Here is a 26,482-nt window from a genome sequence, read left to right on the forward strand (position 1 = left end):
TGGCTCACTGGATTTCTCTGACTATTGATTCCCATCTCCTGTCAGCCAGAGGGATCGATCAGTGGGATTTAGACATGGGGGCCGCTCTCTCAACCCTCCCTCCTGGCTAACACGCTGCATCACAGTTGGCCAAACTTCTGCTGACTGAAGGCTTACTGACACACCTGAACGTTTTCTCTTTCTCTGCGCTCTTTTTATTGTAGCGTTTCTCGTTACTTGTTTGTTATGTTTGTTGTATACTTTAATGCTTCTTTCATTCTGAGATATCATAGACTTCACCAACGTCTCCCTACTTGAGTGAAGAACAGCATGAGTTTTCAAGAGGTCTCTGTTGAAGCAGCAGAGAAATATAAGGGGTGAGATTTGAGAAAAAAAAAATATACAGAAGTTGAGGTAGAGAGAAAGGAGTCGAAGCAGGGAAGAAAAAAAAAAAGAAGCAAAGTACATTTCTACCTTGGAGAGCGACACTTAAACAAATTACATCGGTCTGCAATCAAGAAGCTGAAATTACCAAACTGTTGGGTCACCACAGCAACCACAAGCCTGATCAAAGCTGTGAGCAGAGCAGCAGTTGATAGAAAGTGAGGAAAGTCACTAGGAAAGGAGACAACAGAGGGATGGGAGAGCTCAGGAGGAGAGAGAAGCTGCAGTCAAAATGGGATTTTAAGGTGAAGTCTATATTGCCACAATACTAACTGATCAATTGCCTAATGTGGCTTTATCCACACAGCAAGGATCGTCTGCTTTCCTTTCATCGGGGTGTGTGTTAGCATCAGTTGTAGATGCAGCTAAGTGGTGAGTGAAAGTAAAGCTCAGTCTAGTTTACGCACATCGTCAGATACATTTGATAGGAAAGAGAGACTGTAGGAATTTCTCTTCACATAGCCTCTCCTCATTTCTTTCCCTTCCAGTGGCGAGCAGATGGAAGTCCGTTCCATGGCTCAGGATTCAGTGATAACACTGTTTATGAGTTCCATTACGTGCTCGGCAGGCTGCGAGCACTCTGTCTCAGTGCAGCCATAAGGAAAAGAAAGAAAAAAAAAACTGTTCACAATGAAAATAGATACAGTTTATTTGTGATTATACAATGTGGCTATGCTTATCAGTGTTTGAAATAAGCACTGTGCATTTTTAAAAAGGGCTCACATAGCTACATCCCCCCACCCCCACTCTTGGGCCTCTGCTATGGAGATCCTTTTGAGTTTTGGAGTTGTGGCTGCTGACACAAGACAAAATCAGTTTTTTTTTTTTTCTACTTTTGCTTTGAAACGTCTGCATCTAACTTTCAGAATGAGGAAGGGATGTATGTGCAGCTCAGGAAATACAGTACAGACAAAGTCAACACAACATGATGCATAAAGTGTAAAAAAAACAAAAACCAGTAACCATGACTTGCAGGTACAACACCTAGCTTGCCAATTAGTGCTTTGTGGATATTCTCCACTTGGTTCAGCTGAACTATTAACAGTAGAGGGAGGGAAAATTTTTACAATTCCACAGGAAAACATTTGCTAACAAATACTAAAATGCATCCGCTTGGACAAATGGTCCATTGCTCCCTGATTAGATGAAAATGGTGGTTTGGCAACATTTCCAACAGACAAAAAAAGGGCAGAAATAACAGAAGAGAGTGATGAAACAAAGCCAGAATGAAGCGTCACTTCATTTCTGTCTATTTTTATCAGAATCTGAGTTTGAATCTGTCCAAGGCAGCTCTCATAAGACTAATGTATTCTGTGGCTAATGGAGCTGGTAGCTTCGAGGGCTGGGCTGAGAGTCGCCACAATGATTTTCACTCATTTCCTCTGAAGGGCCAATTATCTCAAATAGAGGCATTATGAAAGGAGCCGAGCTTGGTCAAGTGAACAAACCCTTGCAACCCTCACCCCTACCACTTAAGGTCATGCTACACCTCTAAAGGGGCAGTAAACGTATCGGAAATATCAACAAAATGCAGCTAGCATCAATCCCCAGTGAACGATATGAGAAAATGCACAGAATCTAAATCAAAGAATTGGCAAAAGATGATTCAGAATATTAAAGACTATTAGAACTGTAGGATGAACCCTGCAGGTTATGTACTGTATGAATATTTTGTGTAGGTATTACAAGGATACTGATGAACATACATGCGTGGAGACCAAGAAGGAGGTCACATGAATACCACTGTGTTATGTGTTATGAGAGTGGGTGGCTGAGTGGAGATGAGGAGAGAGGCAGAGGGAGAAGAAGGGGAAGAAAAGGAGAGATTGGCTTGATTGATTAGAGAGTGATGATTGCAGTAAATGGCCTGGAAGATGGCTCCATCTCTGTTTCCCGTTTTCTCCATCTCTTATACCTTCTTCCCTCGCTCACTTGCTTTCTCACTTCCACCTCTCTCTCTCTCTCTCTCTCTCTCTCTATCTCTCTCTGCCTCTCTTCGTCACCCCCCCTCTCCCCAGTTTCATCATGGCAACCCATCAACAGAGTGCCTCTCTCTCTCCCCTAATGGCACAGCTATTAGCACTAATGCATTTCAAACGTACAGCAGCTGCCACATCACAATCTGATGGAAAGTACATGTCTTCCTCCAATCTCCACAATCTCCATCCTTTTTTTTTTTTTCATCCAATCTTGTGTCTCTGTCCCAATGTGTTGCACTTTGTGTCAACCCTCCTTCAGCTAAGTGACAGTGGTCATCATCGCCAGTCGCCAATGATGGGAGATTAGTTTTTGAACAACTGATTGATAATAATGATGCTGATAATATATTATTGACCAGAGATACAATTTTCCATTTTGTAAAGTTAACAGTTAGATTGGTTTTGGGATATTTATTTATTTTACAAATTTGTCAACTTTCTGCCACTGACAAAACTAGTTGATGGTATATTCATGATTCTCGTTGCAGTTCAGAGGGTGGGATTATACAAACATAGCTTAACCACTGGATGTTTAAAGGATCAGCACAGGAAAATAAATCTTTAAATCCACAATGACTTTTTCTTTTGGCCACTTGTGAGCAGCCAATTGATCTAGTGAACTTTTTTAGCAGTTTAACAGTTGCCCAGTTCCACATCCAGGAGACACTAAGCAATATTAGTATTTGTAGTGATGTTTCTGGCCACCTGGCGAATTAAGTCCAATATCCGCTCTCCTTTTACTTCTGTTTTCAATAACTCCTGTGGGAAATAACTGACTCTTTAGCAGTTAAATGGTTCCCTATGTTCACCAGCTAGTTTCCAGAGCTTTTTTCACTGAAAACAGCTGCCTGCTGAAGTTGTGAAATGATGCGATGAAAAAAGTGAAGCTGCAGAATGGGAAACCAAAACACTGGGCTGAAAGAAGCTATAAAGCAATATAGAGTTGAGGGGAAATACAACTCTTTCATTTTTTTATATTCTTATTGCAAAAATCTTAATTATAGGTGCTTTAAAGTTTTCCAAAGATGGATGCTGGTTCAAACTAAACAACACTGTTAACTCACATATTGCTGAAGTCACTTAATTTCACCGTTAAAAAATATTTACTTCATATCAAAAAATATAATGGGTTTGTTGAATAATGTATATGTGCCATGAGAAGAGTAGTTCTGGTGAGTTTGTACTGTAATTGTTAGGAGTTTGGTTGTACTGTTAACAAAAGGTTTGTTAACCGCAGGCTAACTATTACAAAATATTAAACCTTCAGCATTAGTCATATGCTCTGAGCCCACACACTTACATGATCTCAGCTAAACTAGGCCAAGCTTACCATTTATCAAATGTTCAAACTGCAGTCAGAGACATAAAAGTTTTTCTTTTTTTCTTGAAAAAACTTTAAAAAAGGTTCTGCCAACATGACAACCCACCCAACACCAGGAAACCATAAGATATCTACAAATGCATTAAGGACTCCTAATTACATTGTGATCAGTCATAGCAATCATTCAAGATAACTTCAAATGTATCTCTCCTGGTCAGAATTCATTTTAAGATAATGTATCTATAATGACATTGGAGATGACACCAAGCCATTTTATCATATAAAAGCTTAACTGGATTTAACTTAAGAGATATCCACAATCCATACATGAATACTGAATACATTTATTTCAGATATCAAACTACATTTTACCAACTCAAACTGCTAAATTGTCAAAATACATATTAGAATAGCATGTTATACATAATTACTGGGGAAATCACTGGTGGCGTAGGGCACATGAGACTAATGTGGTGTAGTTTTCTCAGAAACACTCCACCACAAAACTATTTTATGAAAAACCTAGTACCTTAACACGACTGATCGAATGAAACTAAAGTGATGTCCACAAACAAACAGCAGCTGCACCTGGCCAGACGTCAGGGAACACCTGAGAATCTAGTTGTCAGAGACTTTCTTTGATTTCAGAGTTTATCTAACTGTGTAGTCAAAGTTTAGGTTTTGTTCAGTGTATAAAGAAGCAACTTTTTTTTTTTTCAAGGCCAGTATTTTATTTTTAAGCAGACCACCTGTACCGTGTCTAGACTCAGGAGCTGAACCATGATTTAAGTAGTGCTGCCAGCTCTCTTAGTTGATAAGTGATCAATCTCTTAGGCCTTGGTTTAGTGAAATGTTTTGTTTAGTCTTTTTATTTTTTGTCAATTAATGGTCCTTTGTTAGTTAACAGTTATTACTTAATTACTATGGTCTGCTCTTTCACAAGAACTACATTTTAAAAGATCAGTTTGCATGAGTGCATTAAATCTTTAAAGGGACATTAATGCAGTCAGTGACTTTTCAGCTTCAATCAACTAATCAATTTCCTCAAATAAATCCTTTGAATATTAATCAACTAAGATTTTCTTAAGCTGCAGCCTTCGAGTCTATTTTGCATTCAGTAATTCTTTTGTGGTTGTTTTTATGTGGCTGACTAAGTTGTTGCATTTTTGTATGAAATGTCTATGTTAAATGTAAAGAAAAGAAAAAGAACAATTTAAATTTAACTGTTTAACCAAGCTGGACTTTACTACTATAAATGTAGCTTTAAAAGTCTTTAACACTCGAATGTGGTGACGTTCTGGGAGGAAAACTGTTAAAAGCAGTAAAGCAATTCAACAATGTTTTGAAGAGAAATACTCTTTGACTTTCTCTATGGAAAAGCAACATTTAAATCACCTTCTAAACACTACATATATACATGTACACACATCCAGCAAGTGGGTCAAAACTGTAGGACCCAGGATTTTTTTCATGAACTCTTTCTGAAATAGTAAACTGAAAATTGAGCTATCTGCTGATATAATCCAGAGAGGTTCAATAGTGCTCTGCTCTCTGGCTCCCAATTTTCTGTTTACAAAACAAAACAAAAAAAAAAGAGTTTTGATATTTGGTTTTGAAGTTGCTGGTTCTCCCTTGTCCCTATGAGAATTGCAAAGCAGCACTGAAATGACTGCGTTGCCTTGGGATGACTTTCTTGCCAACACAATAGTCGAGTGTCACAGAGGGATGGGCACCTGACCTTGAGAAATCACCGGCAATCCAACACTTTAATGTCTATTTCACACACCATTACATTCCAATGGATTTAAAACCCTGAACGACCATCACAACAGTTGTTACCATCAACATTTTGACATCCATAATGTCCAGCAGTCGGGATGGTCAGAAACCTGGCTCTGTAGTTGGACCAGGGAAAGACTTGAATGTGTGCGCGAGGAAGAGAGGGAGAGAGAGAAAGAGGGAGGTCTTCCCATTGCTACGGTAACAGCTGCGATGGCAGCCGCTATGAGGAACAGGCGTGTCATTGAGTTTCTATGATGTCACCAGTTTGGCGAGGCAAGCAGATGGGCTGGGCCAGGTACAGAACCTGCAGTTAATAAACACATACAAATAAATACCCACTTGCCGACAAACACAAACAAGCACATTATGCTTTTCCAACATACACCGGAGTATGTGCACACGCACGCACACACGCACGCACACACTCAAAAATTCTATCAAAATGCACCGCCTCTCATGCATAAACACCTTTTCTCTTCATTTGACAGACTGCTCTTTAAGATGCGACGCATTTCTCCTAATATGCCCAAAGAGCATGCAGCCCTAATCTAATTAGAGTGTCAGTCAGCAGAGTGTTCACCCAAAGAGAAATTAGGAAAGCACAAAATCTACAAACAGGAAAAATCTTCTTGCAAGAATGTGGCATATATTCCCCCCACCCCCACCCCTTTCTTCCACCACTTTGTGAGTTTTTTTAATGGTTTCACAGTCGCCCCTGCTGAGATTCATTACCTGGCCTAATAATAAAGGCAAATGAAATCAGCTCCAATGCATTATTAATAAAGGAGCAACATTAAGATTCATTTGCAGTATTTGCAACAGTATGATATATTCCGACTGTTTTCATGCCTGATTAAAGACACATACAGATAAGAAAAGAGGTATATGAATGTGATGGGGGTTGTGAGGATAAGGGTGGGAATGAGGCTGGGGTTCTAGACAGAGGGAGATGTAGAAACGGGAGTGACAGAAAGGAGGAAGAGTAGAAGCAGAGGGAGAGACGAGTGGGATGAGTATGGCTGGATTAAAAAAGAGTGCCGGCTTTTCCACTTGAGGAAGTATTGATGCCATGTTGGATGCAGCTACTTATGAACAGGTGCGCTGTGTGTGGTCACTGTGACCCAGGCTCCATGTCCTGCATGGCTACACATCCGATTGAGGTGCATCGGAGTCAGGCAGGGAGGGGCTGGCAAGCCCCCCCCATGCCAAAGATGAAGGGACAGCCGCACTGCAGCTCCCTCCCCCAGACCAGCAGGGAGGGAGGGAGGGGTCGGTGCAGCCTAGCCACCCCAAGACTACAGCTTCAGAGTGTAAGCAACCATGAATAAAAATGGACTTTGCAGGGAAGTAGGGCTCATAATTATTCGTTTTAAATCAGTTAAAGCCTTTTCTCAAATATCCCCCAGGAGGCGCGGGGTTAAAAATCCATTTGTGGGAAGTGTACCATGACAGCGAGCTCGTCTCCCTGGAGACAGAGAATATGACAGTAGGGAATGTGCATGTGTATCTGTCGGGTGAGGCTATGTATATGTGTGTCTGTGTGTGTGTGTGTGTGTGTGTGTGTGTGTGTGTGTGTGTGTGTGTGTGTGTGTGTGTGTGCGCGCGCATCAGTATGCATGCATGTTCGTGGGGCATTCCAGTGTTTGCAAATTTGAGAGTCAGTGGAGCACGGTGGCTCACAAACACACACAGACAAACATAAACCAGAGTAATACCATTTCTCCTTTTTTTAGATTTCAATAGCAGATTTCTAGTGTTTTAAAGGTCAGCTACAAGAGAATGCAATGTCCAACTTGCTGTGTACTGTGAAACAAAACAGACAGAAAGCTCTTAGATAATACTGAAGCCCATGGAAATGACAATCCCCAAAAGTAAGCAATTATAGTGTGCATGCGTACGTGCGTTGTGCGCTTGTGTATATTATTGTTTTTCCAAATTGTCTCTGTGATGCTGATCACATTGTCATTAAAGGATTACATGTAAAACAACTAAACTGAGGGGGAATTGGAAAACAGATGCGAAGGGGCAGATGAAGGGAAGATTAACCACTTTGCTTGAAAAAGGAAAGAGAAAAAAAAAAAAACGATAGAAGAGGTCTTGGAGAAAGAGGGAGAAGAGCGGGTGTCCTACTTTACCGTCACACCGTCTTGCCATACATGCTCCTTCTGAAGCTGCTCCGCCTCCCTGGCCAGTTTCTACAAGGAAACACAAAAGCAGAAGTGTTAGTTTTGAAGGAGTCAGTGGGACATGTGTTTGTGAAACAGAGACGGACCGGCAGATGAGGACTGTGACCTTGTTCTCTACAAAAGCTAGCACAGCTATAAATTAACAGGTTCATTCAGAGGATTAGGGAGCGCCATACCCAACATGGTCCTTCAAAAAACTATTTGTGCACATCCTATTGGTGAACCTACTAAGTTAACTAACTTAATACTGTTAGAAGCTATAAATTGTTTCTCAAAATTGATCTAACTACAAATTTATTGATCAATTAAAGAAAATCCCACATGAGCATCATGAGCAAAAAAAAAACAAAAACATGTACCAAGGGTGTTGTTGTTGTCAAAGTGTGTATTTGTTTGAGTGACAGCTGAGTTAGAAGTGGTATGACACATAATGTAAACAAACTTGTGCAAGGCAGGGATCATTACTATCTCTGGCGCTGAGGCAGATCCACACCGACTGATCTAGACATGCAGGTTTAGTTTTCAGTTTTTAAGCGGTGTGCACTTTTCCCTGGTGGACGTTTATCCATCCTTGTTGATAAGAAGTAAATATTAGCGCTAATAATGTAATGTTTGCTGCTGTTAAAATTCATTGTTTAAGCTGCTGTCAAGTTGTTACTGTCACATTCACAGCGATAGAAGAGTGATAGTTACTGCGTTATGAAAATGAAGCAGTAACTAACATCTAACTAACATCTCAAACTAGTATCAAACACCACTACCCACTGATGTTGTCATAAGAATGTGCTTTAATAGTCTAGTGTCATTTACCATGATGTAGCTTATAGGCTTATCTCTGAAGAAGCTTACTGTATGTAGGCTTGTCATATAGGAAATGATCCAACTGGCAAATATGGTGAAGCCTTGGAGTGTTTCTCTTTCCTCACAGTGCCCCCCCTCTTCCCTCCCTCCCTCCTATGCCTCAGTATCTAGGTTTCCCCGGGCCTCTAGGGGGCGATCTTGTTACTGTCCCAGAATAGTGTGATTGGTCATACAGTCCCAAGGCTCTAAAATGACTAGCCCTACTTAGACCCCTGCTACAGTAAAACCTCATTCATTTGTGGAGCCACACTGAAGGGCCCCCACTACCCGACCACAGGGGGCTTTTTATCTACCAAAAACACACAAGACATAAACTTTCATTAGAGTGAAAGCTGTCCTATTTCTATTAGAAGCCCCGCCCACCTCATCTCAGCAGACCCTCCCACTCACAGCCACACAGTCACAATGCTGCTCCACCTACTCTCAACACAAACACACACCAGGCAGAGAATATCAGTCCTGACTCTTACGCATATCGTATAGGGACATTTGTTGAGCATAATGGTTTAAAGTATGTACATAATGTGATTTCACTAGCGTAATTTGTGGCACATAATAGCAGAAAATGTGGATCAGTTTGAGTCCTGAAAAGGCCTTAAATAACAATGATAAGATTTCATTCATTTCCTAATGAGACAAAAGGCAAATAAAACAATGAAATGCAGATCTAATTAGCCCGTTGAAATTATTACCAAAGAGTCCATTAGAAAAGACAGTAATTGTGTGGCTTTTCGTTAGAGAGGGTCAGCCCTGCTAAAGGGCAACGCCACAGTGGTAATCTCTTGGTGAAACTATGAACTCCACATTTTTCAATTAGGGATAAACACAGAGCAGCTCAACAATAATCTCACTGCATTGCCTCATCTGAGATTAGCCTAAAAATTAAAGCCATATGATGTTACTCTCATTCACAACAAATGTTTTTATTTTTTCTATTAATATGAATGATATTTTTGAGGACATAGAAAATCTGTTGCATTTGCAGAAGAGTTTCCTCCACCCTCTCTACTCTCTGTCATGATCTGTGATCTAGCTACCCTTTCATCCTTTTGGCTCAGTCTTTTTCTCAGGATTAAATCTGTCAGTAAGAATCTCTACTTTGTCCATTTAGAAAATCCATTTCTCTCTCCCTTGAGTAGCCCACGTGTTTTTGTTTTTTTTCCAGTTATGTTTCTCCAGCTGCCTCTCCCTTCGTACTCTTCCACCCTCTGCCCCCGGTAGGCCACCATTTTTCTGGGACCCTATCTCTTCCCTAGCAGCTTAATGCAGTCCCTGTGCTCCAAAACAGCCATGTGTCTTCATGTGTCTTCCCTTCCTCTGTGTTGGCCCAGATGGATGGGCAACACAAACAGCCAATGAATCAGAGTGAGAGATGTGGGAAGGAGGGGGGCAGGGATATATCATCTATGCTGGTGGCTGGAGCCCAAGCAGCTTAGAGTACTGGATGAGCATAGTGAGATCAGCACAGTACAGCACAGATAAGCTCACTACAGGCCCACACAACACAGCAAATAACACTACAGCATACAGGCACAAAGACACCAGGAGAGTCGACAACATGAGCACGGGCATCTAATGTTATTGCCTTTGTAACCTTGACACAAAATACATCACATGTTGGGCCATTTGTCACTGAGCCTTCAGGCAAGGTCAAGAACCATAAACACAACTCTGTAATGGATAGTGGCATGTGAAGTGCCTCTACAAGGTCTGCAGCCTTAAACAACGCACGATGGAGTCTGTCATGTATGCAAACACTGTACATAGTGGTGCAGGTGACAGTATAATTGTACAAGCACCCAAAGAGCAGGCGGTGCAGCCTGATGATGTCTCCACTGTCGAAGAACCCCGCCGCTGTAAAAGATCATGGGCCCACACTGTGAACTAACAGAGCAAGAAGACAGCGGAAAATAAAAAAATAACGAAAGGCTCAGCATGAGGCGATTAGGATCTTTAATATTCATAACTGTGCAGTTTGCTCTGTTCCAAAGGGGAGCAGTTTAATCACTCAAAGTCATGTTATTTCTAGGGGAATGACAGCACACCAGGGACAGACAGCGTCATGCTGTGGTGAGCGCCAACGCGACACCGGGCCGCTTGTGTGGTTGCTGCAGCCTGTTAGGCCCTTCCACTGAGCATTAACTTAAAGGGCACTCGACGTACCACACTGGCGTCAGTGTTATCTGGAGGGACACTCTAAAACAGCCCTAAAAAGTGTGTGTTTGAGCGAGAGGGCACTTGAGAAAACACGACACGGGTCCGTACGTGTGATTGCAGCCTTGAATCGAGGTACTTAACATGTTCCAAATGAGCCCCTCAGCTCGGTTCCTGGGAACGCTTAAGTCACCTTGGGGACCAAAAGACTGTGAAATGACTCTGCTGAGGTCACTTAACCTTCTCAGAGCGACTAATACACCAAGGGAAACCCTTAGTAAATTTTCCAATGATTGGCCGCTGTGAACAGTGACAATCATAATGGCAAGCCACTAAGCTCTTTGTAAAAAGATGTCTAAATATAGAACAGCTTTCTTAAGGGCCCTTCCCACGTTGTTGAATTAAATATCCAGATGCAGCATCAATACAAATCATATCTTTACTGTATCTACTGACACGTACAGGATCACGAAGACACATCAGCAATGCCTTGTTTACTGAGAGACAGTGTAAAGGACATGATCCCTCTGCGGGTGGTGCTGCTTTCATGGTGCATGGTGACATATGAGGACACAATTATCACAGAGAACACAAGGAGCTTTAAAATTTGAGTGAAAACTGCTGTGTGTCATGGCTGCTGACAAATTCATGTTACATCAAAATGTCACTGCCGTGTCATGGCCTTAAAAGCTGCTTGCTGTAGTAGTGTGGAGAGGTGCAGTGTCATGCAGCAGTTAATCCATTAGGCGGCAGCAGACTGAGTGTGCCAGTGAGCCCCATCAGCAGCGGCAGCGGTGGCGGCGGCAGCAGCAGCAGCAGCCAGTGGAGCCTGTCAGAGTGAGAGCAGTCTGCTTTAAGCTCTTCATTCTGTCTTCTCCACTCGGCCGGGATTAAGGCCAATCATAGAAATCACTGAGTCAGAACCGTCCCACAATAACAGATGGAGGGACTTTCCACTCCAGAATTTTAAAACATCACAGACAAACTCACTTTCACTCCGCCTCACACCCTCGCTGCCATTTCCCCACCACCACCACCACCACCTTTCATTCTCGCGCCATCCTTTTATCTCTCCTCTTCGCTCGGCTGTTTTATCCAGCAATCGTATGCTGTACTCCATTTCTCTCCATCTGTCTCAGTTTACTGCCCTCAAACTTACTCCCTCTTCTAACGCCGTATTAATTCCAACAACAGTCACAAACCAACTTCAAAACAGTTAAATTGACTTCACAGAGTGCAGAACCCGTCGGTAACGCAGGGTGAAATGGGAAGAAGCTTGAAAATTTATGACATATTTTTATTGCTTGCATTATTACACATTCCTCTCAGTGGAGTGACTGAAATGACAAAAACATCCAATTTCAAAGTACTGGAAGAAGGACAGTGATAACAGGAATAGACTTTACTCTTCAGAGTGGTCAAACAATGCAAAAGTCCATAATGAGGAGAAATAATGACCCTTAATTCCAGGTCCCTGGCTGGTTTGCTACTGGCAGCTGGGTATTGTAGTCCTTATTAGCTAACTCTGACAGAGGATCTGCATGGATGGGTGGGAGACCCTGTCTTTGTTCTGTGATCCAAAGCACCCTGTGGCAGGCCCATTTGCAGAGGCTGTGTGTAGTGCTATTGTAGCATGTGCTGAGATAATCCCTGCCTTTGTTTCCCCCCCCCGCCCGCTATAATCTCCCCCCTTCACAACGGAAATGTTAACACTTTCTTTTGCATTTCCCCACTCATAGCGACACGTTCCCAACTTCACTCTGCTGTTTCCACGGAGACCCGATCTGGAAGACGCGAGCTGTCACCTACCCACAGCGGCGGCGGCAGCATCGTCTCACCAGCTTTTCAAAATCAAACAGCAGCTTTTTCTACACTCAACACAGGCGCACAGAAACACCATATTTCCACAAAAGATTGCCAGCATTGTGCTGTGTATAGTTCAATGAGACAAAAAAAGGCAGCTGTCTTTACTTTGGAACAATACAGTAGCTCTCTGCCTCCCTCACAATGAGCTTCAGAGCTACACTGAAAATAATCAACCTTGATCATAAGCTCTTGTGTACTAATCAGTCTGCTTTTAAATTTATAATATGGATTTAATCAAAATATGATAATGTTAGAAGCAATGTCACAGTTAATCTAATATAAGTGACTACTGACGTATCTCCATAAAAACAATATTCATTCTCTTCTAATTGGGGCACTTTTTTGTTTCATTGGAGAAACCTCATTCAAAATAATACGCATTTCACTCATTAAACCACATAGCATTTAAAGCTAAGTGGCAGACTCATCTTACCACAGAACGAGGCCAAAGACCATTGTACTAAACATTATCATTCACTGGAGCAATTACTACTATAAATTCAATTAAAGCTCCTATGGGATAAATGCTACAACTCTGTCACATCGTTTACTCACAGGTGCCCATGAATACAGAACCACATATATATATACACACAGGTCACGATTCACATATCCAGCACAAATTTAAAGGATATAAAGGGCAAACAAGGTCACGGCTGGGACATCAATAGAACACAGATCTGCAGCCCTGACTGCTCGCAGGTAGCCAAGTGTTCTACATGCAAGGGCCAGCAGGGGGCTCAGGGTGAGCAGGCAGGCAGAGCGGTGTGTCGATGGGGCCAGGATTAGCTCAGTGACATGTGAGTGTCTGGCTGGTTGGGCTCACTGTCTATTGTTTGACAGATAGTCACAGGCATGCCCAAACTGCTGCCCGGCCTTTCCTGCTGTTGCTGGCATCAACCAGACAACAGGGACAGAGGAAGGAAGCCTAAAGGCGCCATTTACAAAAAAAAAAAAAGAAGGAAAGATTCAGACGTCTTGTTTATTCAGGCATTGGCCTTGCAGGTGAGTGAGGAGGAGAAAATTGCATACCCGTTGTCTGGAACCAGCGATAGCTAAAAATAAATAAGTCAAATAAAAGAAACCCAATGACATTCCACCAGAGAGACACAGAGCACATGACTGCTCTTTTAGTCTGTACATCTGTTAACAGGTGTGTGCGATTGCCTGCATGACCTGCTCGTTTCTCCCGCCTTCTCAGCAGGCTGTGTGGGGAGGAGCAGAGCGAAACAGCATCAGGATGCAGGGCAAACGTCTCCTTGATCAGAGGTGAGAATGATATATATGCGCTCGCCGAGAAACAAACACAGGCACAACAAGACGGAGAGCTGATGTGTGTACTCCACGACTCAACAAAGTGCCGTTTGTGTCACATCCTGAGAGAAACTCTAGTAATGCCAAAACATACAGATTATGTGAAAATACACATGCGAATGTTTATATGTATATATGTATGTATATATATATGTATGTATATGTATGTGACTTTGCCAGGACACAAAAGAGCAAGAGGGAAAAAGAAAAAGAAAAAAAACCCGAGTTGGGATTTTTTTTTAAATAAGAGTCATACCAATATTATCTCAGTCTATCAGCAAAGCACCGTTCCTTTCACCTCGCCTCACCACAGCGCTGTCTGCAGTTCAAGGGCAAACAGTTTATTTTTTTTTTGTCTGTCTGTTTTTTGCCCTTTACTTCAATCATCCTCCCTCTTACTTTAGATTGCTGATAGAATAATGAGAGAGTTACACATTCAGGGCTTATATAAGAGGGGTGATTATTCAACTAAAAGGTCATGATGTGTTTCCAAAAGATACTTCTTCTGTCTTGCAGATTTACCTCACTCCCTGCCCTCCCTGCGACTTTTCTGCTACAAAGAGAAAATGTATGGTGTCTGACAAAAGCGTTGTAAAGGCAGAAGAGAGTCCAGTGACAGCAGCTGGTGTTTGACAAAGTGTATCATTGACAGTGTGTGGCCGGGCATTTGTTCAGCATTTACACACATGTGCGCATGAGTACACACCTTCAGTCATATTCATCCATGTCCAGAAACACACACTTAACACTTGCACACACACACACACACACACACACACACACACACACACACACACACACACACACACAATTCATCTAGTATTCCAGCAGACATAAGAGAGGAAAAACATGCAGACACGGCCGTCTCTCAAAGCAATTACAGCAGATTGAAACCAAATTAAATTTGAAGCCTAGAGCAACACCAGCGACTGAACGCCTATGACAGATACGACAGGGGAGGACGGGGAGTGCCATGGCACCAAAGGGTGGAAGGGATGATGGAGAGAACGGCAGGTGTGGGTCACAGAGGAAGAAAGAGAGCTACTTGGATAGAAGAGCAAGCACAGAAGCAGATGTAGGGCAGAGAACATCAGGAGTGGACTTTACTGAGACTTATACAGATGGTTTTGAATGTTTTAACCCATTACCTGTATCTGTATTCTATATGTTACTGCCAACTGATTTCAAAAGTGTACCATATGTTTTTAAACGGATTGAGTTAGTCACATTTCAGTTCATGTCAGTTAATGGAATGAACTTGGAGAGACTTGCTTGAGATAATCCACCACAGTGAATGTTTTTATATCTTTGTCATAATGCCCCAACATCTCAAACTGGTAACTCGGATGTTCAATAACAACCTTTTAATGACAAAATTCGCACTGTTTCTTTTTCTTCATATCCATGTTTGTTTATTGTTTGTCTTGTTGGGTCTTATTTTGACACAACATACTGTAGTTGTTGAAAGCCATGCTCTCACAGCAGTGACAACATGACAAAAAAATAATAACGGCACAAATTGTGCATCATGAGCAATTACCCTAAAGTACATGTCTGTCCATCTAATTTGATTTTCATACTGTAATGAAATCGATGAAACTGGCTGCTGAAAAATAGGAAATCAGTCTGAAACCATACGGCACGCTTTCGGAAAATGTCAGGAGTAATGTAAAAAAAATATGTGATTTGCAGTTAATGAACTAAAACATGAACACAGAATGTAGTATACAATGTCTGGCTGTTGCATAAGCTAAAAACACAATGTTTCACCTGTCGAATTATGTTACAATAAATACAGTATATCTGGGAAAAATATAATGAGTCAAAGAGGAAACAATACACAATCAAGAAAAACACCAAATAAAAACACATTTTTTCGCCGTCATCACACTGGAAGATGACACTACGCAACTAGAAATATACCATAATCTGTAGACCATTTAGCAATCACAAGCGTGCTCGTTACAGGCATACAGATTAGCTCGGTTTCCAGTTCTCCAAGAGATATCATTTCTCCATTTTCATTATTCTAGTCCAAGAAATGACAGGATTAGTTGTGGCGGCTTTTAAACATCTGATGTTATCTCCCTCTCCTGGGTGAACAATTAATCCCTCTCACTTCCCTTCTTCTCATCACCCGCTCTCTCCCCATCCAGGCTTCATCTCTCCTACATTTCTCTGTCACCAACACCCGCACCCCTCCTTCCCACCACACTGTCTCTCTCTGTCTCTCTCTCTTTCTCTCTCTCTCTCCCAGAAGAGATCTTTTCAACGAGAGAGAAACGGAGCTAAGTGCCCCGGCATTTAAATACCTACAGTGTACCATGGTGTTATATAAAACCAGACAAGGATGGTTTGTGTAATCACAAGTAACTGGTCTCACAATATGTGCACACACTTACAAATCAACACTTCACGCACTTTATTAGCATTTTTGCTGCGATCCACTTGTCACTACCTTCCTGTCTGATTACTATAAATCAACATGTATAATAAACAAGACTCCTGTGTATGTTGTTCACTAAATGTATCATGTTCAGTTATCCGAACTTGTCTCAGCCCCATCAAGTATTCAAGTTTACGGACGGGTGTCAAGTGTCTTAGTAAGGTGGTGGGCCACCACGTGCCTTCATTGATCCTACAAGTCTCTGAAGTCAACCGGAGGGATGGACACCACTCTTCCAAAAGATATCACTTCACGTGGCGTTTTGATGACGGTGGTGGAGAGCGCTGTCTAATACGTCTGTCCTACATCTCCCACAGGTTTCAATTGGGTTGAAATCTGGTGACTGTGAAGGCCGCAGCATATGATTTAGATTATTTCCATAGTCATCAAACCATTCAGTAAACGCTTGCGCCCTATGGATGGCGGGATTGTCACCCTGAGACCACTTCAATCAGGATACAAATATTTCACCATAGGATAAAGGTGATCACACAGAACAACATTGATTTCATTGACCCCTCCCTGACCCCCCCTAGGAGACAAGTGGACCCAAATAATGCCAGCAAAATGCCTCCACAGCATAAGAAGAACTGCTCTTCTGTTTTTCATACATATCGCACCAATGCACGAGCATCATCGTCACAAATTTCTGACCCTATTTACTGATGTCCATCCCATAGATCTAAATGAGGATGTCACTCTATTCACTCCTGCCATCTGTGCCCCAACAATGAACCCTCTTTCAAAGTCACTCAGATCTTCTCCTTGTGTCATCTTGATACAACACCAGAATAAACTGGGACTGCTCAGCATTTTTATACCTGCCACAGAGCATGATTGGATGTTAACTGCTTAATTGTACCGTGTAGTGCACCTGTGTGGAAGCATCTGCATTTCCTGTCTCTGCTCATTTATTAGGTTTTTTTCTTTAGTTTGTCACCTATCCGGTATTTTTGTATATCCAATCTGAATATTAAATATCTATTAGCAAAAACTATATCGGATGAATCTATAATCAGTTTCAGTTTGCAGATACAGTATGATGAAATTTGAAATGATAATCTGTCACACTTTCAAGTGAATATGCCTTTTGACTAAGAAATGAGGGGGATTGTTTTCATTGTGTGGAGAGTAACTAGCTTGCTACCAGGTTTCATATGTTAATGCAAACAACATCGGACTAACAATGTAAATGTTTGATCAGCCTGCTGTGCCTCCTCCTCATAAAGTCTATTCTCCTCGGTCAACGAGAGATGATTCTCTGAATACCCAACAAAGGACGTGGATGATGCTCAGAATTCACAACTGCTGTGACTGGTGATAAAGTGTAGGATACTCAATATGGGCCAACATATCAAAACCGCCAATAGAATAATAAAGGGACAGTTATGAAAAAAAGGACAAAAGGTGTAATGACTTACTCTATGCTCAATCCTTCTTTTTCATTTTAAAATCTCCTGATGCTGATTTGTTCCCTCCCCGTCCTGTCTAAGAAAATAATCCCAGAGCTTTCTTTTCATCTCGGTCAGATGGGGATATGGACTGTCTGTATTTTCTGAGGTGCTGATACACTAAAGTGACTGTTTTCATGTAATTTTATATTTCATTTCTGAGGTATCATCTTTAGTTCAAAGCATGATCCAAGAACCAATTGCACATAGTCATACCATACTGCATATTCTATAGCCATAGTGTATGTTTATAACATACAAATGAGAAAATAAATGTTAAGATCATCATTGAAATACTGTTGGTCCTGGATGTGTTCAAGCTACCTTGCACAGTATATAAGAACAGGCACTGTAGCAACTTCCATGCTGTCTATATCATGTTTAGTTAACACACATACAGAGACTGCACACGGCATGTTGTAAGTCCTGTCATCACAGTCAGGCTGCATGTTGTTGTAACTTACCAGAAGCACAACCCAGCTGAGTCAGAGCTGTATTGGTGACTAGCTTTCTAGCTAACAAGATAAATATGTAAATAAGACATTTTTGGAGCTGTTGGAAAGCTGATTTGTCACTTTCCACACAACAAAACATTTTAAATTTGTGCAGTAATTGAGCTCAATAAAGACAAAATGAAAACAAATTATTGATATACACAACTGCATTGCAGTAGTGACTAATATATTCTACCAGTCTCCAATAATAACAAAAAAAAGAGGCATCTAGTTAGGCATTGGGTCTAAGATGCATACCATGTAACCAGAATGCCCCTGGTTCGAATCCATCTAGGACCTTTTTGTTACATATCATCCCTGCCTCTACACACAATGTTGGCTGGTGAACATTAAAATTGGTGTGGAAGGACAGAAGAGATAAATTCATTCAATAATGAGAAACTTAAATGAGAAACATAAATCAATTAATGTACAGAGGTTTTGAATGTGCTGTTAAGAGTATTCATATATTCACTTTTCTGAAACCGGCCTGAAACATGCGCAGCGTTTGATTGGAAACATACTGTAACTGCTGCTACTAATTGGTTAAACACATATCAGACACACCATGTGCTGGACATGAGAAGATTAAATTGAAAATGATGTTCTCAACTGATTATGGATAAAACAAAAAAGGGTCAGATTGTTCCTTTTAATGGGAACTAGCAGAGCTTTTCTGTTAACTCAGATCATTTCTTTATTTTACAGAATACATCAACATACATTATTACACTGACAGAATAAAGAGATCTTTCATATGTTGTGAAGAAACTACATTCGGATGGAAAATTGTAGATATTCAATACCAACTGCAATGGCTGTGATAAGTCCTGTCATACGAAACAAGTGCTAAGGAAAAATGAATGAGATGACAAGAGGTAGAGCCCACGGCATACGAGAACGTTACCAAATCTAATCAGCCTAACAAGGGTGAAAACACACACATTCAATACGTCTTAAACTTGAATTATCAGTTTCAAACACATGCACAGGTTTATTCACACGAAGCACACACACACACACACACACACACACACACACACACACACACACACACACACACACACACACACACACGGCACCCATCCAGCACACAGATGCACAAAGGCTATCGACATGCATCTATTTTTAAAGAACACAGGCGCTCAGTGCTGTTGAAGGGCACAGAATGAAAATACCTCATTTAAATCGTTCAAGAAAGAACAAACTCATTTTCAAGAAAGCCTCAAACACACAGCAGCCAGCCAGTATATTCAGTGCCATTATAGACTAACATTGGTCAAAGATTACACTGTGTAGCCCATTCTGTCTGTGTGTATGAAGTCAATTTACTAGATGGCATTTTCAGTTTCTCATTACTTGAGCGGCACACACTGTACGACTTTAACCTCACCTACATCGAGCTAAACAAATCTGCTGTTAGGGAAACAACACACCGCAATAAAGACAGCTAGGTAAATTCAAAAGCAGTGTGGAAAATGCTAATTACTGAAAAACCTTTTGCAGAAGAGAAAGATAAAAGGAGGGAAAGTGGACAGTTCTAAGAAGATGGGAAACGCAAACTATGAGGGAGAGAACGAGAAGGAGAGAGCTAGGCAGCACTGAAGCAGTATAACCTTGACAGAGAGCATCTTCTGACAAGCATCTGCCTCCTGTAATAATTTAGAAATAATCTCCATCCACAAAGGCCCAGCAGTCTGGCAGAGTAAATGCTCTGTGCCTGATCGATCACTCCGATTCAACCAGCTGCCGGTCTCTGTGTGTGCAGGCCCAACATCGATCTCAGGCCTTCTCTTCCTCTCTCTGCCATACAGAGGAGGATGATAAAGTGAGGAAGATGATGAAAAGGTGAGAGAGAATGGAGATGGGGGTAGTGATGTCAAACTGAGAAAAACAAAAAGGGAAACAGACAATGGATTCAAAGGCTGATTTCAGGAATAATAGTGCACAGTCAAAGAAAACAGACTGAAAGCGACTGAAAACTGTAAACAAACGTTTTATAAAAATACATGTGGATGGATGCATCTCCACAAACTACACGACAATCCCAAATCCAGACAACTAAGCTGTTCTCCCGTGATGCTTTGCCTTGCGACAAAATACCATCCACAGCAGACGGTCCTTTTGTTGAGAGCTTATGGAGGTACAGTAGGTGGCCACCCAGTTTCAGACAAGTGGAATACACACAAGCACACACAGTCACATCCCCTCACCACATCCAATTACTACTCAGCATTGTGACAGCATTAACTGCCACTGTGCATTTGGCCCCTGGCAATTAATTGACTTTTAAATAGTCTGCCATTAGCACCAATTTAAATGAATAGATGTACTCCTCCGCCTTCACTTAGCATACTTTGCCGTGGCTGCCTTTAAGAAGCAGCACCACAGTGTCATCTGAAATGGTAGTGCTGCGAGCCAGGTTTCAAAACAGAGTGAGGACAAAATGAACCGTGCCTTTAAAACATGTCATTATCAAGCAGCGTATTATCTGTATTAGATTAGACCTTTACAGTGAAACACCTGTGTACGCTGTGCATGAGGTATAACCTAAACTTTCCCAGTTTAGCAGTGATAGCAAGGACTTAATTTGTGAGAGAGATTTAGTTAAGTGTAGATATAAGGCATAATTTCCACTTTACCCACCCCACACCCTCCCATCACCGCCACTATGAACTTTACCTTACCTCTAAACAAAGACGCCTTACTGTCTTCAGTTGAGAGAACAGAGGGAGGTAATAAAAACACACTTTCTAGGTTGCTTTCAGGTATTCTTGTGCTCACAGCAGTTAAACTTCACAAGTAGCAGTGAGTACTTTGTGGACTTTATTTGCCCCGTGTTTCGCCTCTCAGGCTACAAAGAGGCTTTTTGCTCTACCCCCTCATTGGTGAGATGAGAGGAGAATTTCAGGAAAGAATCAAGACTGGAAAAACATTCTTTGAGTCCACGGCACTATTTTGAGTAAAAAAAATGAATCTATATCTAAAGTTCAGTGAATATTCTCCTAAAAAGATGATAGCATTGAATGTCATTCAAAGATGAGGCGGTGTAGGAAAGTGATGAGGTATTCATCAAAACCAAATGTGCTTTTAATTGGCACTAGTATAATACCGCAATAAACACTGCATTTTGTATTTCTTTTAGAATACCATTAACATTTACTAATAATGCTGTTTTTAGTTTGTTGAACACACACACACACACACACACACACACACACACACACACACTTGTGAAATCAAACCTCATACCCCTTGAGTGTATGAGTATAACGTATGGTTCACTGTATTATAAACCATACAGTATGGGATGGGGGGAGGGGGGGGTCAAATGGTAGAGGCTTATTGTGATAAGCTGAACCTGAGCTTGTAATCAATGATAGGGATTAATGTGTATCAAAGAGAAGAAAAAGAGCCAGGTTGCTTTTATCTAAGGTCGCTAAGATTACAAGAGCAAAGGACACACACACACACACACACACACACACACGCACACACACAAAAAAGAGAGAGACACATGAGGAACGGGAGAGAGACAGTGAAACAGCCAAGGCAGTAGAGGGGGGGGGTCGTGAAATAATTATTATCATAGAGGTGGTTTTCCAAGGTCAATATTTGAGATTCTCTTCGACTGTCTCTCTGAAGCATAACCCCCCCAACCCCCCCACCCCCTCGTCAGCACCTCACCGCTCCACCGCTGCCTACAGGCAAGGTCCTATCTTCCCTTTCCCTCTTTTCCCATTCCTACGCCTTTCTCCTGTCACTCATCCAGCAGGTGAAGACAGTGTCCCATCCCCTTGGTCACCCGAATGAGCCTAAGCTATAGCCGACAGCTGCTGTATAGTTATTCAAACAAAGAATGAATTAAAAGGGCGATAAACATACAAACAGGCCTTCTCTCTGTGTAGTTTGGGTAGCCACCTGTCAGTCAGTGAAGAAACAAGGTAACTGGGCATCAAACCACATCTCCCATCCCCTACTTCATTGGCCTGTAAGGAAAAACACCTGCCAATCATGGAAAGTGTTAGGTCATTATGTTATGACAGGCTATAACAGGCTGACAGAGTTATGACAGGCTGTCAGAGCTCAAGACAGTGGGGTAGAAATCCGTGAGGAAGAGGAGGAGGAGGAGGAGGAGGGGGAGGAGGGGCAATGCGCTGCAAAAAAGAAGCAGGTGAGCCAGGAGTTTGACAGTGTGACCTCAAATCTCCTCCTGAGGACTGGAGAATACACCAGAGACTAATTCAACTGTAGTAGTGGAGTCTTTAAATTGTCCAGACACGATGAACACATGAGGTTCCATCAGGTTCTTAAGATTTTGTGGATTTGTCAGAAAACTCCTTAAAGTCACAGAGAAACAATAGTTTTTGTTCGAGCTAAAGCATCTTCGATTTCACCATTTCTTTACTGGGCAAGATTAGTCGATAAAATGCTGTATTGAAATGATGAGCTGGTTAAGCCAATCAACAATTTTGATAATTGATTGATTGAAAAATACCAAACATTTTCTGGTTCCAGCTTCTCGTGCAAGGATTTTCTCTCTTTCATATCACTTGCGACAAAATCTCTTCAGGTTTTGGACCCTTGGTCAGACAAGACAAGGCATTTGAAAATGTCAAGTCCTCAGGGACAATTTCTTGACTAAATGATTGATTAATTAGCAAAATAATCAACAGATTCATTTAGAATGAAAATAATCATTAGTTTCAGTCTCACCCCCAAAAGTACATTAAAAAACTGATGAACATCACGTCACTGAACACACACACACACACACACACACACACACACACACACACACACACACAGGATGTGTAAAAAAAGTGCCAGCAGGGAGGCTCTGGGCATTTGCCTCAACAAATGTGCACTAACACCAATAAAAGAAACATTTTCTTTTATTTCTTTCTTTTTCTTTTTTTTTTTTTGCCACAATTGCAGCCTGATGCCACAACCGATATGAGACAATGCAACAAGCTGAGACAGACTCTGAACGGCTTCCACTTAAGAAACAAACACAACAGAAGAGAAGTGACAGCGCTGTGCAAATGAATGCAAACTTGGAAGAAATGGAACGGAGAGAATAATTCAATCTGCAGCCACCTCCTCCAGTCAGCCAAGGAGAACTGAGCTGAGGGGAGGGCGAGAGGAGGGAGGAGAGGGCTGAGGCGTGTGATGCCTTTCTCCCTGGGCAGGGCTTGGGTGGCAGGCGCCCAGATAAGCTGGGGCCGAGCAAAGATTAACTGCTTGCTCTGATGGAAGTGCAAAATAAAGGCATGCCGACCCCTGATTCCCTTGGCCTCTCTGCGTGAGTGTCCTAACTCTGTGGGGACAAGTGGTAGGGATTGTGTACATTAACCATGATGAGAATTCAGAGTCAACACCAGCCCAGGCAGAAAGAAAGTAATGTCATTCCTCCTGTGAGCAATAGGAGCTGGATGACATCTCATATCTTTTCAAACTCAAACATCATCCTCATCCTTTTTTTTTTTTTTTTTTTTGTCTTTCGCATAAAGTCAAACTTTTTATTTCCTGCAGTCTTACTACTGCAAAATTATACAATAGCACTAGTGAAGGCACCTGCAGAGCTGGCAAACGGCTTCTCTGAATATCACTTCTAATTGTTAAAGCTCATCCAGCTGCTGAAGCACGGGCGGTACAATAAGACACGGCTATTCATGGCGAGACTGAGCCGTTCTTGAAGAACTGTGGTGGTCCAGTGAAGTTGATCTCTTGGATCATTCTCGTGTGGCTGAGCTCAAGTACTAAAGCTCTGTTAGCTCTGCAAAGAATAGATCTTTCCTATTACTGCAGGCATTTTTTTTCTCCTCACTGGCACAGTTTTCCAGAAAAGTCAGGTGATCTGATGCAAACCAAAATTATTTACTCAAGTAAACTTTTAGCATTTTCCTTTTGTCGGATTGTCCTGTGTGTCGGATTTGTCAGTCGTACACAGTGCATCACAACGTTTCACTCCCAATCATTTAAGAAAAGGCCCATAACGCAGTAATCACAAGACCATTCATTCCTCTACATGACTGAAGGTGTGATTTGTGAAATCATCAAACAAATGGCTCTCATCTCAAACGATGTCATCTCCAGTTAAAACTGTCAGTGTGTTTACATGCAGGTTACCACTGTTTATTTTTGTTGTGTTCTTCTTAAACAAGAAAACCCTCTAATTAGGTTCAGAGAATCCAGATTAGCACGTCTAGATTTCTGCTGGTGAAGCCTGATTATTTAGCTGCATCTATATGCATGTGTAACTCAGAGTTTAGGTGAGTGTATGTTGATGACAGAGACCTCAGGCAGGGAACATATCACTGAGAGAGCAGTGCAGCTAGATGAAAGGAAATATTATTACATGAGGCAGTGCACCTTGGCATCCAAAATGATTATATCTGAAGACTGACTAAAATTCAAGCGCACATCAACTGTAAGAAAAACTGGTCCCTTCTCTCACTGCAGAGTTTGACATCTCACTGTGGCTGATATTAATTATAATGGATACACTTAAAATATATAAACACTGGTTGAAACATATGGTAGAAAATAAAGAGATTCCTGACTTAACAGCTGCATATAAACCAAGATTTCATAGTTACAGGTTGGAGTACGTGTCTTGCCCTAACCTGAATGTCTCTCAGTAACCTGGTTTCTTGTGTGCATGTTAAATATATATGTTCATGTATACATGAAGTTCCTGCATTCAGGGTGAAGGCTACTCTGTTGGGAGGTTTATAATGTTAAAAGCCTCGAACCTCATTTCAATAAGAGTGATTTGTCTGTCTGCATACTCTGCAGCAGAGATTTCTGTGCATAAAACATAAAATACTGTTTAGGATGCTTTTATAAGATTTACATAAATTTGGTGCCAATGCAAGCGCACGTGCATGTGTGTATCTGGTTATGTAAGAGCGCCATACTGTGAAAACAGCCCCTGTTCTTCTGATCAATGGTCTGTCAGGAAGTAACAGCTGCTTTTCAGGACACAAGCCCATTATTTGCCTTGTCCATTCCACAAGGAATAAAAGAAGGGACTCGCTCAAGCAGAACCCGACTCTCCATCACACTGGAATTAAAGCATGGCTTCCCGGGGTCAGAGGCAGGTTATGGATATCAAACCAGCCTTCAGAGATAGGGATTATTTACCTCACCATTACTTGGCCCGCAAGCTACTTCCAGCCTCCAACTCATGATCAGGTCTTATTGACAAACAGCATAAATATTTCTATTACTGAACCCAAATAAACTTTAAAAATCTTAAATTCAATGAGCAATTTTACAGATACATAAATTTTCATGCAATACAGCAATTTCATGCTGAATCAATTAAAAAAAAAGGAAAATGAAAGACTAATTTCTCCGTCTTTGTGGTCTGTGTCCACAAAAGTTTGAACAGCGACTTCCTCCCATGGGAACCATTTTGCTATATGGCCTCTGAGCTGATGATGCTGATAAGAGGGAGCCGGCGGATAATCGCTGGGATGAAAAGAAGGTAGTGGAGGTGGAGAGATCTGATAGGGTGGAGGGCTGGGAGATTGGAGATGGGGTGGATTTTGACCTGTTTGGAACAGCAACCATAAAGACACAATAAATAATAATAATGAAAAAAAATAATAGATTGCCATTCTACAAAAGGTCCCACTAGGAAATGTAAATGACCACACTGTGCCATTTTGTCTTTGAAAATACAATTTTCTATTCGAACAAGGGACTATTTTACACAGTGCTTATTTCATTTTTTTTTTCACCCCAGAGAACTATAACATTTATTTTCTATTTGATTGCTGAGGCGTTTTTCAAAAGCCTCTTTCATAAAAGTGATCTTTCAGTTGTGCCCTCTAGGAAAGAAAACAACGAACAGACAAGAGTGCTGCCTTGCAATTGAAAAAAAAAAAAAAACGTCTGCATTTTAGCACAACGATTCCTGATTCAAGTGTCTCTGTCTCTCCTTTTCTCTCCTCTCTCTGCAGATACAAAATCGCACATGGGAGACTAGAAATATATGTTTTATGCAGCTTGGAGAGACGGCTGCATAAAAGCACAAAGCAGTCATTTCTATTCATTTGTCTCTCGCTGACGGGGAAATGAAGGAGTGAAGCAGATGCTATTGCTACGTGAACAAGTTGCTTAAACACAGAAAGCATTTTTTTTCCCATTCAAGAAGAAGTTGGGTAATTAGATGCTGAATCAAACCCACCATCC

The 26,482-nt window shown here is 41.5% G+C and overlaps 1 protein-coding gene across 2 annotated transcripts in view; it reads right to left on the reverse strand.

The window, feature by feature from the left end:
• cacna2d2a (calcium channel, voltage-dependent, alpha 2/delta subunit 2a) overlaps positions 1 to 26,482 on the reverse strand; it is a 140,428-nt gene that overhangs the window by 63,697 nt on the left and 50,249 nt on the right. For both annotated transcript variants that reach the window (XM_087173517.1, XM_023404537.2), the window contains exon 4: positions 7,641 to 7,700. In XM_087173517.1, coding sequence (XP_087029643.1) covers positions 7,641 to 7,700 — 60 coding nt within the window. The remainder of the gene's footprint in view (positions 1 to 7,640; positions 7,701 to 26,482) is intronic.

This window comes from Seriola lalandi, unplaced genomic scaffold, assembly GCF_002814215.2.
Source record: "Seriola lalandi dorsalis isolate HSWRI2012SDOR001 ecotype SW California unplaced genomic scaffold, Sedor1 jcf7180002054246, whole genome shotgun sequence".
Classification (NCBI taxonomy): domain Eukaryota; kingdom Metazoa; phylum Chordata; class Actinopteri; order Carangiformes; family Carangidae; genus Seriola; species Seriola lalandi.